The 18,338-nt window shown below is 37.5% G+C and overlaps 1 protein-coding gene and 1 long non-coding RNA gene across 14 annotated transcripts in view; one reads left to right on the forward strand and one right to left on the reverse strand.

Annotated features, from left to right (window-relative positions):
- Positions 1-262: 262 nt before the first annotated feature.
- LOC141767518 (uncharacterized) lies at positions 263-1,411 on the forward strand. Its single transcript, XR_012593873.1, has 3 exons — positions 263-416; positions 772-854; positions 1,036-1,411. It is a non-coding gene; the product is annotated as an uncharacterized LOC141767518 (long non-coding RNA).
- The window catches only part of LOC141767516 (uncharacterized), a 17,367-nt gene continuing 174 nt past the window's right edge, over positions 1,146-18,338 (reverse strand). The window contains exons 1-7 of one of the 13 annotated variants that reach the window (XR_012593866.1): positions 10,172-10,333; positions 8,600-8,809; positions 5,192-5,224; positions 4,184-4,216; positions 3,242-3,350; positions 2,918-3,105; positions 1,146-2,816 (exon numbers count right to left, since the gene is read on the reverse strand). Coding sequence is in view for 1 of the 13 variants with exons in the window: in XM_074634896.1 (XP_074490997.1) it covers positions 2,583-2,816; positions 2,918-3,105; positions 3,242-3,350; positions 4,201-4,216; positions 5,192-5,224; positions 8,049-8,089 (621 nt within the window). In the remaining 12 variants the exon portion in view is untranslated. Of the gene's footprint in view, positions 2,817-2,917; positions 3,106-3,241; positions 3,351-4,183; positions 4,217-5,191; positions 5,225-8,048; positions 8,504-8,599; positions 8,810-10,171; positions 10,334-15,967; positions 16,009-18,123 lie in introns of those variants that run through there. The other 12 variants (XR_012593870.1, XR_012593872.1, XR_012593867.1 and 9 more) reach the window with 12 other exon arrangements.

Here is an 18,338-nt window from a genome sequence, read left to right on the forward strand (position 1 = left end):
TGGTCCACATCTCGTTGTGGGTCTCTTTCATCTGGCCTGAACATCCTGGGCTGAAGCGGTTGCTTGTAATCCGGCTCGAAGGACCAAAAATTGTATGATAGAATGTGTGTGTTATTAGAAATCCGTAAGTGTGGCAGCAAACGCTTCAGGGTGATCAGGGTGGTAAACTCCTCTTGTTCTTTTTGTCTAGTCCTGAATATATCTTGATTTGCTGTATTTCTGTGGGATACTCCATGTCAACCATTCTCCGTTTCATTTCACTAATTAAGTGAAGAGTTTTTAGTTACAAACACAGGTGCAATATCACTATCTTTTTATTTGTCTGGTTCAGTTTCACAGATCACCTGGCGGTTATGTTTGGAGAAGAACTTCCACCTTGGGACGCGGACAGAAAATACCATTCACAGAATTTGCAGGTTTGTGTTTTTTGCCTTAATGTTTTTGGTCGCTCATGATGTATACAGTAGATTATGCAATAATAAGCACTTAGAATATGATTTTGTGCTTCTGTTCTGCATCCTTTAACTTGTGAAATATTATTTTTACAAACTAAAGCAGGGCTACATTAACCAATATATTATATAAGTAAGGGATAATGTACAGTGAGCCGGTCATTGTTGTGGAATAAACCCAGACAGGTTTCACGACAATGACCCGCTAGCTGTATACATCATCCCACTTATTACAAAAAAACAGGGCAGTTATATAAATTGATGAAATGACAATAATCAATTGTTAATCCTGATTAATTTGGCCTTCCTCACTTTCTAGCTGTACTTTGAAGATGAGGAGAAGTAGACATTCTACCGAGTAAACCAAGAGACGTCACTTTTACAAGTGTTGCAACATAAAAGGTACATCTATTGAGTCTGTTTTTCATTAAGTGTGACTTAATCTGCATTAGCTGGCAGAGGTAGAGAGAGGGGTAGAGAGAGAGGTAGAGGGAGAGAGAGAGAGAATTAATTAATACTAACTTCCTTGTCATTAACTTCCTGCTCGCTCAGTCCTGACTCACTGTCTTTGTTCTGTTCACAGGTGTTTTGTGAAGGCAGGCACTCCCAGCTTCATAGTTCTGGTGAAGGACTCGTCATTCTTGAAGCAGTTTTTAACAGGAAAGAAAATACGAGGAGTGTAAAAACACATTGGACTTTAAATCTTGGGACTTTTAATACACTGAATTGTCTTTTCAACACCAGAGGACAGACTTTGTCTTTGAAAAAGACACAAAGGAAAACAATAAACAAGTCTCTTTTGGTCAAGAGCAGGACACCTCCACCAAATATCAGTATAAATGAATATAAAACAAATAAAAGTAATCCATGTGGATACTTTGTGTTTCTGTCTGTACAAATATAAACCACAGATTGCACTTAATCAGACAAATAAATCACAAACATTAAACAGAACAAAACGTGTAAATAAGTGATGTAAGTGCTTGTAAATTTGACTCTGTAATTTGAATTATGATATCAATGTATTCATATAGCCTAACTATCATCATTAATTTACACTGGCCATTGATGCTATTGTATAACATTACAATATCAATATGAACATCTCAAACTTCAAAATAACTTAAATTATGCACTAATTGAAGGTTAATTTGTCTCTGTATATAATAATGTAAATAGAAAGTGTAACCAGGTGCGTCATGGCTGACCTTTGGATGCGCGTCAGGCCGTTTGAAGAGAGCGCGTCTTTAGACAGCGTGCTGATGTTGGCAGAGACCGATGAATGGGGCAGGACGCGTAGCCTTATATGGTATCATTGGGGCGTTAATTATGCTATTTTACAGTTCTCATGAACGCACGCTCATTTATGCACAGGTGGTATTCATCATGTTTACGCAGGTCATTTACACGGTTATCTGAAGTTAGGAGCGTTTGCTGAATCGGACATGGCACACTCGTACGAGCCCGCAAAAAAAAGTAAGAAAGGTTAAAACAAAAATAAAGTAAATTTATATTTAGAACTAACTAAGTCTGAAACATTTCCTCAAGTAACTCAAGTTTAATCCCGCCCCCTCGTTCACACAAACACCGGGCGAGGGTTTGCTGTGGCGCTATCAACGGTGCGCAGGATGATTTGAGATTAATTTAAAACCTAGAAGGTAATATGACACTTAAATGCACTATATGGGTTTAGTTTTGACTTATTATTGTATGCAATTTAAGCAATAAAATGTAGATTTAAAAAAAACAAAAAAAACAATTAGTTCATTTTAAGAGACCCGTCTTATTTTCTTTTTTGTATATTTACTATTGCGGATTAATCTATGGAATACTAACTGAGCCTCTACCTCTCTTATTACTAAAAGCTGCAGCCCTATTTAGAACTGTAGCTAAAGGTCAAATTGATGACTTCATCAAGTATCACTGTAATTAGACCTTAATTGTCATAATGATTAAGAAACTGAAAGACATATATCATACTCTGATACCAAAGGGGACACAATTCAAAATGATCTTGAATCTTCACTGATAAATACATTTAGGGTTTTTGGAGTAACAAAACAAACAGCAGTATGATCTGAGCTGAATAATATTTCCTTCAAAATGACAAGCGACAGAGCTCAGCGTGACCTAGTGACTCACAAAATGAGTCTGGGTATGGAATACAGGAGGAGCCATCATCACTGGAGTTGGCTGTATGAACATTACTGGAGCAGGCTGCATTAACGTTACTGGAGCAGGCTGCGTTTGCACCACATTGATGACAGTGGGAGCTTTTTTGCGATGTTTTAACTCCCGATGCATCTGACACCAAGAGCAAACAGTGCAGAAACAGGAAATTGCGATGTCCTCACAAATAGAACCCTGCAGAGAACCAAAGAAAAAACATTTAGTTTGTAAATTCAGCATTTCGTCACTTTTATTAAACTTGTCATGTGAAATCCAGATTTATACATGCGTTATACCTCGATACCATATCTGTTTCGCATGGCAGCCCTGAGAGACACGGCTGCAGGAGGCACAAACAGAGGTACCCCAAAGGCTGCTGTTATGGCGGGGGTGCATATGTCACATAATGGTAGACAACGATTCTCTCCAAACCGTTCTGAAACAGTGCAGGCGAGGCAAGGGCAGCACCAGTAACCATAGCAACCTAAAAAGCACACAGATACACCAACAGAGTGGAAACTCTTAATGGACTTACTAAAGAAGGCCCTACACATGAGACAAAACAAGACCGTCAATCCAAAAAATACAGATTTGTCAAAGTTGTGGTATTCTATTCTTACAAGTAGCACAGTCTTCAAAGCAGTCAAAGAGACCACTGTTCCAGGCTACCTCGGGTTGGGCTGCCATTTGTTGTTGTAAAACTGTAGCCACACACGGTGAACTATTGACCTGTTAAAACACATGAATCAGAACTCAGCAAAACATTACAGAAAGCTCATATCTTATATTGTATGTCTTTATCTTTTACCACAAATTGGTAATTGGAGCATATTCTCTATGACTACTATGCTGTGACTTTTTTTAAATGACATTTTCTAGGACAAACTATATTTTGATTTCTTTATGGGATGTTAGCTGTTAATAAAATCCTATACTATGGCTATCTTTCGACATACTATACTATGACTTATTTCGGCATGCTACACTGAGTTTTTTTCAACATACTATACTATGGCTGTTATTTTCCAACATACTATACTATGAATTTTTTATGACTCTTCTTTCGACTTACTATACTATGACTTTTTTTTACATATTATATTATAACTTTTTCGAAATACTATACCATGACTTTTTTTCGACATACTATAGTAGGACTTGTAATCAATATACTATACTATGACTTTTTTTCAACATACTGTATTATGATTTTTTTATGACTCTTTTTTCAACTTACTATATTATTTATTTTTTCGAAATACTATAGTATGATTTTTTTTCAACATACTATTCTATTAATTTTTTATGATTTTTTTCGACATTATATATTATGATTTTTTTAATGACTCTTTTCAACTTTCTGGCTTTTTCGACATAATATAATAGTAATTAATTAACTGATGCATGTGGCTCATACAAAGAAAGTGATAATCATTTTGGTCTGCAGAAACCCCACTTCTCATCATCTAGTAAATTAACTTCTACAACATGGCAGATCAAATTCTAACGTAACTGTTAGGATAAAGATATATGTCTTACTAACAATCTTTAAAAGGTCTTACCTGAAGGAGCTAGATACCTTGGCGACTCTGAAGCTGTGAATGAATGAAAGGAAACTTCTTGGATTAGGAGTGGTATCATCTTTGTGTCAGAGAGCTCAACACAAAAATGCTGTGAAACCTGAATCTATTGACGCAAGGAAATTAAAGTGAAACTATATGCTAAGAATAGTATGCCCATTTATTTGACTTAATACATTCAATACAAATGTATTTTCCCTTTTTGTATGTTTGATTACAGGATAGCTATTATCATTTATGTGTTCTTCTGCTGGTCAGTTAAAGAAAAGAGCCTGAGAACACAGTCTACATTTTTGATGACATACTATGAATTTTTTAAGACTCTTCTTCGACATACTATATTATGACTTTATTTCAACATACAATTTTATGAATTTTTTATGATATTATTTTACATTATACTAGGACTATTTTTTCGACATAATATATTATGACTTTCTTTCGACATACTATACTATGAATATTTTTGACATACTATACTATGAATATTTTTCAATATAGTATACAATCACTTTTTTTTTTCAACATACTATATATCAATTTGTTATGTATCTTTTTTAGAATTACCATACCATGGCTTTTTTTTTACATGATATACTATGACTTTTCTTTCAACATACTGTACTATGACTTTTTTTATATAATATATTATGATTTTTTTTCGACATACTATACAAAGGCTTTTTTCGACATAGTATACTATGACTTTTTTTGACATACTTTAGTATGACTTTTTTTCAACATAGTATACTACGAATTGGTTATGACTCCTTTCAACTTACTATACTATGGCTTTTTCGACATAATATAATAGTAATTTATTAACTGATGCATGTGGCTCATACAAAGAAAGTGATAATCATTTTGGACTGCAGAAACCCCACTTCTCTTCATCTAGTAAATTAACTTCTACAGCATGGCAGATCAAATTCTAACGTAACTGTTAGGATAAAGATATATGTGTTATCAACAGACTTTGAAAGGTCTTACCTGAAGGAGCTAGACACCTTGGCGACTCTGAAGCTGTGAATGAGTGAAAGGAAACTTCTTGGATTAGGAGTGGTATCATCTTTCAGAGCTCAACACAAAAATGCTGTAAAACCTGAATCTATTGACGCTGGGGAATTAAAGTGAAACTATATGCTAAGAATAGTATGCCCATTTATTTGACTTAATACATCCAATACAAATGTATTTTCCCTATTTGTATGTTTGATTACAGGATAGCTATTATCATTTATGACATTTTAATGTCATAATATACTATGACATCATTTTTTTTATGACATCAATCACCTAATCATTATATTCCCATACTAGTATCTTCTATAATCCAACAGTATACCCCACTGTGACATTGCACAGTATGTTCCTGTATGAGAGAATGTGTGTGTTATTATAAATCCATAAGGGTGGCAGCAAACGCTTCAGGGTGTCGGGTCAGGACACTATTTAGTGCTCAGGTGTGATTTTAGATGAATAAGAGATGCAGTCCAAGTGTATGGTAACGGCTGTTTATATCAGCAGATAAAGTAAACAAAACAATGGTTTCTGTGTGGTAGCTGTGAATGAGTGAAAGGAAACTTCTTGGATTAGGAGTGGTATCATCTTTCAGAGCTCAACACAAAAATGCTGTAAAACCTGAATCTATTGACGCTGGGGAATTAAAGTGAAACTATATGCTAAGAATAGTATGCCCATTTATTTAACTTAATACATCCAATACAAATGTATTTCCCCGTTTTGTATGTTTGATTACAGGATAGCTATTATCATTTATGTGTTCTTCTGCTGGTCAGTTAAAGAAAAGAGCCTGATAACACAGTCTACATTTTTGATGCCATACCATGACTATTTATGACATTTTAATGTCATAATATACTATGACATCATTTTTTTTATGACATCAATCACCTAATCACCATTATATTCCCATACTAGTATCTTATATCGTCCAACAGTATACCACACTGTGACGTTACACAGTATGCTCCTAAAAACAATCCAACTTTTGACATTGAGAAATACCCAGGATGCCTCTGTTTTGTGTAGGACTGACCGATTAATTGTATTTTCATCGCGATATGAACATGCGCGATAAACACATTGCAAAAGGCTGTCTGAAACACGATGAATAAAGAAAAATAATTTTATTTAGGGATGGTTATTTACCAGGCTCCGGGGCTAAAGACTGTAGTATTTATTATCACGCTACAGCCTCTCCTGAGGCCTGTACTACGAAGCGAGTTCAACATACCCAGGGTATCTTCTCGTTATCTGGCTTATTCCATTTTGTGTTTTATTTGATAGGGACGAATGCAATGTACATAGACAACTTAAAAACGTCTATCTGATGCAAGTATCATAGTGCTCATAGCGGATGCTAATTTGCAACACATTTCCCTAACTAACCCTAACAAACGAGATCCCGCTAAACGGTCTTACGAAGGTGGTTATCACCTCGGTAAATCAACCCAGGGTTTCTCCATCTGGCTACGAGCGCGTTCACATGAGCGGGCGGTGTTTGTAGCATATGACCAATCACAGACATGGACATGTCCACAGACTGCAGACAGACAGGCAGAGCGGCAAATTTTACAAAGGAAGAGTGATGTAAGAGTAAAGAGGAAATGCTGTATTGACAAGAACAAGACCATAATGACTAGGGGTGTCACGATTTTAAATCGGAAAACGATCGAAATTGGCTTCTGATTTCGAACATCGAAATCAAAAGCAGGATTGCTATCCTGCTTTTTTTCCTCTCCGACCCCGCCCACTTCCGCGCGTATGGAGGAAAATACAGCTGTACTCACGACATGTAACCGCCACAATTACTAACCCAAGCCACAATGTTCTGAATAGACACATTTCATTACAAACACTAACAAAAGTAACATTTTCAACACAGCGAACTTAAACTACTCAGTCTAGCACTCGGGACGAGGCAGACATGATGGGAAATGTGGGCCGTCCCTGTCGCTACGATACTCTGGACACTTCTTGCATTAGCAGGTTAATATATTAATTTGTAAACATTTATTGAGACTTATTTTTAATTGTACAACTAGTTATTAATTAATGAAATGCTATATTACTATTTACGTGACTCTTGTGGTCCTCCAACATTTTGCTGCTATGTGGGAAAATTAAACACTTGTGGTTTTGGCTTTCCTCACTAGTGGTAGCAATAACTGCAGGGTGTTTCCCATGATTCAGCTCCTGATGACAAGAACTTGACCGAAAAAGTCTATAAGATAAAAACATCCATCGACGGTTTCTGACATTTGATGACAGTTGAAGCCTTACAAACACAAAGCTGTTCTGTCAGAAGCGACATGAGTCTCACCCTGAATATCTTGGGATCTCTTGTTATCACTGATGGAAGAGTGACACTAGTGTTGTGCAGTAATGTGTTACTCAGAAAGTTGTTTTTAACAATTTAACCTTAAACATCTCCATAACCAAGGAGATGGTTGTGAACTTCCGCAAAAACACAGATGAGCTTCAGCCCTTAGTTACCAATGAATACACGGCTTTGGTGAATACTCGATTCCGATTGGTCAGTCACAGCGTTCTACGGTGTGTTATTTCTTTATAGCAGACCGCCGCTATGTATAACAGACCGTTGCTATGGGCGCAGTTCTGAGGATCATTTTTGTGTCAAATTGATTTCTTAAGTAAGTAGCTGTGTAATAAGAGGGATAATGTACAGCTAGCAGGTCATTGTTGATAAACTCCTTCATGTCAGCGTGCCGCATCGCCCCGTCTGGGGTTATTTCACAACAATGACTGGCTCGCTGTACATTATCTCTTACTCAATGTTGAGATTGTAGAAAGCTTCAAATACCTGGGAACCACCATTTCTTCTTCTCCTAAATGGAATGGCATTGTTGGCCATATTGTGCAGAAAGCCGACCAACGACACAGAAGTTTAAGTTATCAAAGGCAGGGAATTCACTTTTTGATCACATTTGTGAATTGCACCACGAATCACACATATGATGTTTGTCAATATAAAAAATTAATTTTGCAAGTCTAGAACGTCTCAGTTTGTTGTAAAACTGTTGAAGTATCAGACTGTGAAAATATGAATTTCAGATAATCAAACACCCAAAAGTCGCGGAAGTGACTGTCTTTCTCGCTGAAGCCACGATTATTGTGTGTTTCGCACCGGCATGTACTCACACCAGCAACGGGTCTCGCTCGTTCTTTCGCTTCCCGGCTGATACAAAGACCAGGAGTCGCTGGATAAAACACATCAGGTAAGATGTTGTTTCATTTGTGCGTGGAACATAAATTGAGTTAAGTGAAACGTGACCAAATCATGGACACCATCACTTTTAGTCCAGCAGTAACGGACACAACGTGTGCCCGTGAGCCTGATGCCACTGCTCCTACTGTCTGGGCTGTTGAAGCTGCCTCTCCTCCACAGTCTGGAGTCACTGCTCACGGTCCTGCTGCTGATGCCCCTCCTCCGGTCACTGTCACCCCGATGACTCCTGGTTACGGCTCGGGGCAAAGCCTAAAGGCCTGGTGAGCTCCACTCCATCCCACCTCGAGTCCTGGATGCTGCTCAGTGCTGGCAAGCACCTCCTCAATACAATCCAGCTAGAAAATAAAAACAACATCCTCCTTCAAATACTTTTTATCAGGAAGCATGTGCACACCAGTAATGCAGACTTCTGTGAAGTGAATATCATGCCTCATTTCAGATATGTAACAAAAATACGACTTCCTCGACCCGGACAACTACCTACTACGAGGAGCTATAACCCCATAATTTATTATATCTTCAACTGTGTCAGTACAATAATTTAGAGCAATAATTCAGATGTGAAATAATCTAGTTTACTCCGGCATTAACACTACTTTAATTTACACAGAACATTTAAACTAATATTCTTATTTTACACTATTCGTGCATTTTTATGAATGCATGCATTTATATTATTTTCATAGTTCCTATTTTTCAGCATTATTATTTACACTGTTGTTATACATATTTCTTATTTATATATTCTTATGATTCCTCTATTTTTATATATTTTTATTCTATAACAGGAGCTATTTTGTTAGTGATATTGACTGGAAGAAAGTATGGTCCTTACCGCAAAAGTTCCTTCTAACAAATCAGGTAAAGGAGGTGTCATTTAAGTTGATCCACAGATTCTATCCAGTGAAACATTTCTTAGAAAAGTTAAAGAGTGACATATAGATGTAAATTGTTCCTTCTGCGAATCACATCCTGAAACTTGCTCTCATTTATTCTGGTCCTATAAATTTACATGTGAATTGTAGAAAGATGTCAATAATTTTATACTTGTTAACATTTTCTCAGATTTTGCACTGTACTATAGAAATATTATATTTGATTACAGTGACAAAGACAGTAATGCATTCTTTCTTATTAATTTAATTTTAATTCTCTCGAAGTTCCACATTCACAAGTGTAAATTTACCAAAAAAAAGCCTAACTTCTTTGTATTTATGAAAGAAATTGATCTATATCTGTCAACAATTTCTTCCTCAAAAAACAAAAAAAGCAATGAAAACAATTAATGTATGCAATATCTTTAATGTTTTTAAGTGAAATTATTGTCATACTCTCACGTGGTCTTTTTTTATTATTATCTATTTATTTATTTATTTTTATTGTGTGCTTTTTTTTTATTTTATGTTGGTTTTGGTTCATTTCTGTTGTCCTTTTATGTTTGGCACAGCTCTTTGTTTATGTTTTGTATGCTTCCTCTGTATGTAAATGTGTTTTAATGTTTTCTGCTGTTACTATGTATACTGTCATTTTGAAATAAATAAATAAATAAACTTTCCACTTATGAGGTTGTGAATATCACAAGAGGGGGTCCCACTGGACCACGGTGTGGGTGGATAGCTGCACTCTGAGCCTCCACACCTGGCTGCAATTAACCTGTACAGCCCACAACAAGGTAGACTTCATTGACAAATTCTAACCTTTTCTGCAAACGTCCAGTCTTCTTCCACCCAGATGGCCTCGACTCACACACTTTGACTGACTTAATTAATTTTATAGAGACAGAGCTAACGTTACTGCAGCCTGACTATCCCTCATGGCAGGTCCTCATCATGGTCCACTCATACCTCCACCTCCACCTTCTTCTTCTTCTTTGAGGTTTATTGGCTGTTGGCAAACAACGATTTGGTGCATTACCGCCACCATCTGGTCTGAAGTGTGGATCAATCTGGCTAATAATTACTATATCCTCCTGGGAACCGAATAAAAAAAAAGTCTCCGGTTTACTTTCTTTGTGTGATTTCCTTCCTATTTAGGGTTAAAAGAAAATCTTACAATTTAGGCTTTTTAAACTTTATTTTTTATTTTACAGCATGTCCACTGTAGTGGATCACAGGACCATTTCAGTGTGAAAAGACAAAAAAAAATGAACAGATTATGGCTGTAGAGTGATATCAAACCAAGAATACATTCAACTTGATTAAAAAAAATACACATGCTATATCACTGGAAAGCCTAGGATGTCCTCTTTACAATACACCAGGGGTTGATAGAGTAAGTCAAAAGGGTAAAAGGATATGCATGTGGACAAAATGTCCACTACAGAGGACACATGTCAATGGGCTGGGTCTCAGGAGGATATTCAAAAAAAGAAAAGAAAAGAAAAAGAAAAAACAAACAACCTCGTATTTTTCCAATCGTATTAATTTGTCTAAGATACTGAAATAATGTTGTATAACACTCATTTAGTGAGTTATTTTGTAGAATATCTATTAAATCAAAGTGTACTTTAATCTCTTTGAGGCCTTGACTCAAATAACTTCTTTCTTCCTCATATCTCTCACAATGCAACATTACATGCTCCACCGTTTCCTCTTGTCCACAGTAATTACATCTACCTGTGTCATGTTTACCTATTTTAAATAGTGTGCTGTTTAGTCCAGTGTGTCCAAATCTAAGTCTTGATATGATTGTCTCATCTCTCCTGTTCCTTCCTATACACACCTCATTTCTCCCACTTTCCTCTGAACTCTGTAAAACCACCGTCCTTTCTTCTCTTCCTCCCATTGCTTCTGTCACCTTTCTCTCACTTTCTGTTTAATAATGCTACTCATTTCTGTTTTGCTGAAGCTAACTGTCAAATCAATGTCCTTATTTTTTGTAGCCTTCTTTGCAATCTTATCTACCATATCATTTCCTTTGACCCCTATGCACTACCTCCACCTTGTGGTTAGGAGGAGTGCCTACTACCACCTCCCGAGGCACATGCAAATACACTTAAAGTAGAAGTAGGCAGAATATTTTTGGCATCATTGGGCAAAAATTCCATAATAACCTTTCAGCATATTGTAATTCAAGTGTTCTGAGAGATAACTAGACTTCTGCATCTCCTCATGGCTCTGTTTTCAGGCTTTAGAAAATCTAGCCCGTGACGGGAGACTTTGACCAATCACAGGTCATTTCACTGAGAGAGCGTTCCTATTGGCTGTGCTCCGGTCATGTGACCGGAACTTGGCGTTCCTTCACCAGATTTTACAATGGCGGCCGCGTGGTACCGCCAGCCGCCGTCTGACTTCCATTGCTCCTAAAGTAAAGTTATTATGGTATGGATGGCCTCTGAGCAAGGAGAACGATTTTGCACTCAGCGGCTCCCGTTACCGCAGTGCTTGTACTCAGTTGGTTGCAATCTGCAACCAGACCACTTGATACCACCAAATCCTACACACTGTACCTTTAAGCATCAAACCTGTGGAACTTACATTTTAAAATAACAATATTATAAACAATCAGTCAAATCTGACACTTTCCACATCCAATAAAAGCCTGTTTATTAAATGATTATCAGATACATTCGTGTGTGCTTTCTGCAGGATCGAGGCATCAAGCTTCTCCAGTCGGTGAAGAGAGAGGTGTTTAGAGGTAGAGAGAGGTGTGTAAAGGTAGAGAGAGGTGTGTAGAGGTAGAGAGAGAGGTTTCTTTATACTAACTTCTTTGTCATTAACTTCCTTCCCGCTCAGTCCTGACTCACTGTCCTTGTTACAGAAGAATACAAAAATGTTCTTGCATGAGGCCCAATGTATTGAAACAGTGCACTTCACAGGAGTGAAACAAGCTTCGGTATCATCCGCCCATCTCTAATTACTCTTGAAGTTTTGATAAAGTAAATTTATATTTAGAACTAGGGCTGAAACATTTCCTCAAGTAACTCAAGTTTAATTGTCATTAAGAAACTACTAAGAAACTGAAAGTTATATAGCATACTCTGATACTAAGGGGACACAACTCAAAATGATCTTGAAATGATCTCCTTCTCAATCACCGAGTAAGTTCAACTGATGCCTGTTGAACTTCTTAGAAAAGAAGCTGACTGGCCTGTCAACTCCCTGCTCATCTGCCTGCCTCAACACAACTCCTGCTCCTACATGGCTCGCATCCACCTGCAACACGAAGAGCTGGTCAAAACGGGGGGCAGCTAGCACTGGTGCTGAACACAAATGAGACTTGACATTATCAAAAGCTTCCTGGCACTCTGTTGACTACACAAACTGAGCCCCTCAGCAAGTCAGTAAGTGGTGCCACAACAGAAGAAAAGTTCTTACAGAAACCGCGGTAATAGCCCCCCATCCCAAGAAATCTCATGAGCTCCTTTTTAGTTGCAGGGTGCGGAAACTGCTCAACCAACGGTTGAAATGATTAGTCAGCTCCCTCGTAAACTCCATATGCAACTGGTTAACCCTTATTTCCCACGTCCTACAACGCTGACGATATGCCTCTGGGACCAGCTCATACACTTCAAGTACAGCAGCCTTGACTTATTCATACGTTTTTCACAACATCAGGAGACCTCGACAGTGACGATGAACCTTCTTCCCCTCGCAAAACATCCCCAGAAAGCTTACCATCTCTGACTAACCCGAACCTAGCTGTCTGTAACGCTATCTTTTCCTGCTCTGCTCTTAATTCAAAGAAAACATAAGAGGGAAACTTAGACTAACAGTGGCATGTGGAATCAGTAAATTCAGTAGTTTAAGTGAATTTATGAGTGGAAAAGTGTGTGAGTGCAATGTTGTATGGTGCAGCAACACAAACCATATGCCAACTCAAAGTCAAATGGGTGTCTCAGGAAGGAGAGGGGATCTGCAACTAAACTCCAACAGGGTGTTTAAAGGAGCACTGGCAAACAGGGCCCATGTGTTGCCAGTGCTGTTGATGAGCTCAGGTGCTGCCACTTCACTGACAACCCTCAGTTCAACTCATGGCATGCCCGAGAAAAGATAAACAACAGACAGCACAGCATATTAAATAGGCATCTGACCTATTAACTCCTGATCAGCTCTCTAAAGGAGCCTGGGGTGGGTATGCAGGCGCATTCATCACTGGAGGCTGCATTATGTTTTGAGGCTGCGTATCGATGACAGTGGGAGTTTTATTGCGATGTTTTAACTCACGGTGCATCTGACACCAAGAGCAAATCCCGCAGAAACAGGAAATTGGGATGTCCTTACAGAGAGAACCCTGCAGAGAACCAAAGAAAAAATGTTTAGTTTGTAAATTCAGCATTTCTTCACTTTTATTTAACTTTTTATGTGAAATCCAGCTTTATACATGCGTTATACCTCGATACCATATCTGTTTCGCATGGCAGCCCTGGTAGACAGGCCTGCAGGAGGCGCACAAAAAGGCATCACAAAGACTGCTGTGAAGGCAAAAGGCCCACACAGAGGTAACGCCAAGACTGCTGTTATGACGGGGCTGCATAGGTCACATAATGGGAGACAACAATTCTCTCCAAACCGTCCTGAAACAGTGCAGGCGAGGCAAGGGCAGCACCAGAAACCATAGCAACCTAAGAAGCACACAGATACACCAACAGATTGGAAACTCTTAATGGACTTACTAAAGAAGGCCCTACACATGAGACAAAACAAGACCGTCAATCAAAAAAATACAAATTTGTCAAAGTTGTGGTATTCTATTCTTACAAGTATTCATGTCTTTACAGCAGTCACAGAGACCACTGTTCCAGTCTATCTTGGGTTGGGCTGCCATTTGTTGTTGTAAAACTGTAGCCACACACGGTGAACTATTGACCTGTTAAAACACATGAATCAGAACTCAGCAAAAAATTACAGAAAGCTCATATCTTATATTGTATGTCTTTATCTTTTATCACAAATTGGTAATTGGAGCATATTCTCTATGACTACTATGCTGTGACTTTTTTTTAATGACATTTTCTCTGACAAACTATATTTTGATTTCTTTATGGGATACTACACTGACTTTTATAGCACACTATACTATGACTTTATGATTTTTTTTGTCATACTACACTGTGACTTTTTTCAACATACTATACTATGACTTTTTTATGACTCTTTTCGACATACTATGACTTTTTTTCAACTCTATGAATTTTTCTATTTTTATTTTCTATACTTTGAGTTTTTTTTCAACAAACTATACAATGACTTTTTTTTTTTACATACTATGACATTTGTTTCAACATACTACACGATTATTTTTTTTGACATAATATACTAGAATTTTTTTTCCGACATACCATATTATAACATTTTTCGACGTACTGTATTACGATTTTTTTTCGACATTTACTATCTGACTTTTTTGACATACTATACTATCGCTTTTTATGACATTTTTTTTCGACATACTATACTATAACATTGTTTTCGACATACTATACTATGACTATTTTACAAAACAACAATTCATGTTGTCTTTTGTGAAATCTTTTGTGAAATGTGTTTTTGCCATAAAAATGTCATTATAAAGTATTCCAATGAAATGTCATAAAAAGTCATAGCATATCATGCCATAAATAATGAGTATGTCATTAAAAAAGTCACAGTATAGTATGCCATAAAATGTTATACTGTAGTATATCACAAAAAATGTCATAAGGTCATAGAAGAACATACCATAAAAGATTTCATTAAAAAAGTCATAGTATAGTATGTCATAAAAAAAATCATAATATAGATATATCTTATTTTGCTGTGTTTGGGACGTTTCTAGGCTGCAGCAGAAATATTTAATTTCTCTGATTCACTGCTTTGTTCTCACTAACACCACTCCCTCTCTTCATTCACTCTACAGTTTGCTAAACCATCGCTGCTCTCTCTCTCCGTGCTCACTTGTTGAGTCTTGGAGGAGGGGGCCAACTTTGAATGCCTTGTGTTTACAAACCAGCTGTTACACATTAAACCTTAAAAAAAAAATTTAATAGAAGGTCATAGTATAGTACGCCATAAAAAAAGAATATTACTATAAAAATTGCATACTATAGTATGTCACAAAAATGAATAAAAAAATCACAGTATAGTATGCCATAAAAATGCCATAAAAAGTCATAGTATAATATAACATCAAATATGGCATAAAAAAGGCATAGTATATTATGTCACCAAAAATGTCATAATCATTTAATCACCCTTACAGTATATTCCCATACAAGTATCTTCTATAGAGATATAATTCAACAGTATATCACACTATGACCTCATACAGTATGCTCCCTAGAAAACTGTGACATTTATAAAGACCCAGGATGCCTCGGTTTTTAGGGCAAGCTGAATATATATTGTCAAAAACTGATGCTCATACAAAGAAAGTGATAATCAATAATTTTGGTCAGCAGAAACCTCACTTCACTTCATCTACTAAATTAACTTTTACAGCATGGCAGATCAAATATTAACCTAACTGTTAGGATAAAGATAAATGTCTTATTAACAGACTTTAAAAGGTCTTACCTGAAGGAGCTAGACACCTTGGCGACTGAAGCTGTGAATGAATGAAAGGAAACATCCTGGATTAGGAGTGTCATCCTGTTTGTGTCAGAGATTTAAACACAAACAATGCTGTAAAACCTGAATCTAGAGATAGATAGATAGATGGATAGATAGATAGATGGATAGATAGATAGATAGATAGAACTATATTATACAAATACGAAGAAGTTAAACACATTAATTAATTTAACCGAGTACTCAAAAGTCAGATATAATCGTTTAGATATAAATAGTTTTTAGAAGTGTAATGGATGAATGGATTACACTTCAAATCCTGCTTCGTAGTACAGCCTCTCACTGCTCTGTGTCCAGAGCTCTTCACACACATAACAACACAGAGTTTAGTCAGCAAACAGCTGATCAGAGAGGTGGGGACAAGTTGATGACAACTATGCAAGTGCAATAAAACTTTGAAAGTGTAAAGCCAAGATATGTTATCATTACACCTGTTCAACAAGCAGAAACATGATGAAACGGTTAAACATGTAGGAAAGCGGCGTTTCAATCTGCTCTGTCTGCAGTCTCTCATCCACCGCCGCTAAATTTACACAAGCACAGCGCGTTAGCTCTTCGGTTAATAGCAAATTGTAAACATGTGCAAGTTATTTTGTTGAGTTGTGAAGGACTTCAGTTCCCTCTAGTAAGCAGTGATCCAGTGTATGTGTCCTGGGAGTTTATTGTGAAGGGTGGAACGGAAGGCGTGAAGCGGTGATGCGCTATTACTGACAAAGGTGCAGACTACGGAGAATTAATTAAAAGCATAATGTCTTGGATTAGGTGTGGCATCTTGTGCTTGTCTGACAGCCTAAACAAAAACAATGTTGCAAAACCTGAATCTATTGACACACACAAATGAAAACGGAAGTATATGCTAAGAACACAATGTCCATCATATTTTAATTACTGCATACAATACAAATGTTAAGTTCTTCATTCAGATGAGCCGGCGGCTCGCAGCTAACGATGCTAACAGTGAAAACAAAGACAACAGTGCTGTCAGAGTTAACAGTGTTAATATGGAGGGGTAACCGGATGGTGGGCGTTAAGCTTCCCTGACGATGTCTTTGGTCGGGACAGCGTTACCAGCTGGAACCACCGTATGAGCACAGTGCAAAGCGGAGGCCATGAGCTAGCCAGTGGGGCACACTCACAGGCACTAAAAAGGCACGCACGGCCGGCCCGGTGATGTCAACAAAGCACAGAGAAGCTCTGATTACAACACACACAGTGGGAGAGACTTCATTCTCTGCTCAGGTAGACATTACTCCTCTATATCTTTACATAGCAAATAGTTGATCCCGTTTGAATTGCACCACAAATCACACATATGATGTTTGTCAATTTAAAAAACTAATTTTGCAAGTCTAGAAGGTCTCAGTTTGCTGTAAAACTGTTGAAGTATCAGACTGTGAAAATATGATTTTAGATCATCACGCACCCAAAAGTCGCGTAAGTGACTGTGTTTCTCGCTGAAGCCACGATTATTGTGTGTTTCGTACTGGGATGTACTCACACCAGCTACGGGTCTCGCTCATTCTTTCGCTTCCCGGCTGATAAAAAGACAAGGAGTCGCTGGATAAAACACATCAGGTAAGATGTCGTTTCATTTGTGCGTTGAACATAAATTGAGTTAAGTTAGCTACCTAGCTAGTGTTGGTGATGTACATTTTGCGAGACGAGAGATGTAGTTCACCGAGCGGTTACACACAAAACTAAATGATACTACGACAAACTGAGACTTTCTTGACTTGCAAAATTATCTTTTAAATTGACAAATATAATATGTGTGATTCATGGCGCAATTCATACGGGATCAAAAAAATATTTGTCTCTCGCCGTTGACTTCTGTTCATATTTTCAGGGGCTAACAATTTAGCAAGCTAGCAAGCGGGTAACGTAATATGCATAATGACAGAGATGAAAAAGATGAGGTTGTTGGGAATATCAACATTTTCCTCAGACATATTATAAAATTACCAAGAAAAACTATATACGACTAAGATTACAATATATTAACTTATTGTGCACCGAAAAATGAACTTCCAAGGCCTCCGCCATTTCTCACAACTTCAACAAACAAGTCGTGAACTCTGAGCTTTCATAAACTTTCCACTTACCAGGTTGTGAATACCACTGGAGGGGGGCGTTCATGTGGACTCTTCTCATGAACACGGTTAACACGACACCATCTGAAGGCCCCACTGGTTCAGGTTTAGATAAGTGGGAACACATATCAATGAGAAACAGTACTTGACTCAACACCGGTATCCTGGCTGCTCACCCTGAATGCTGTTGTCCATGTCCTGAACTTACATTAGACCAATGGTCAGAC

Source organism: Sebastes fasciatus, chromosome 5 (assembly GCF_043250625.1).
Source record: "Sebastes fasciatus isolate fSebFas1 chromosome 5, fSebFas1.pri, whole genome shotgun sequence".
Lineage (NCBI taxonomy): Eukaryota > Metazoa > Chordata > Actinopteri > Perciformes > Sebastidae > Sebastes > Sebastes fasciatus.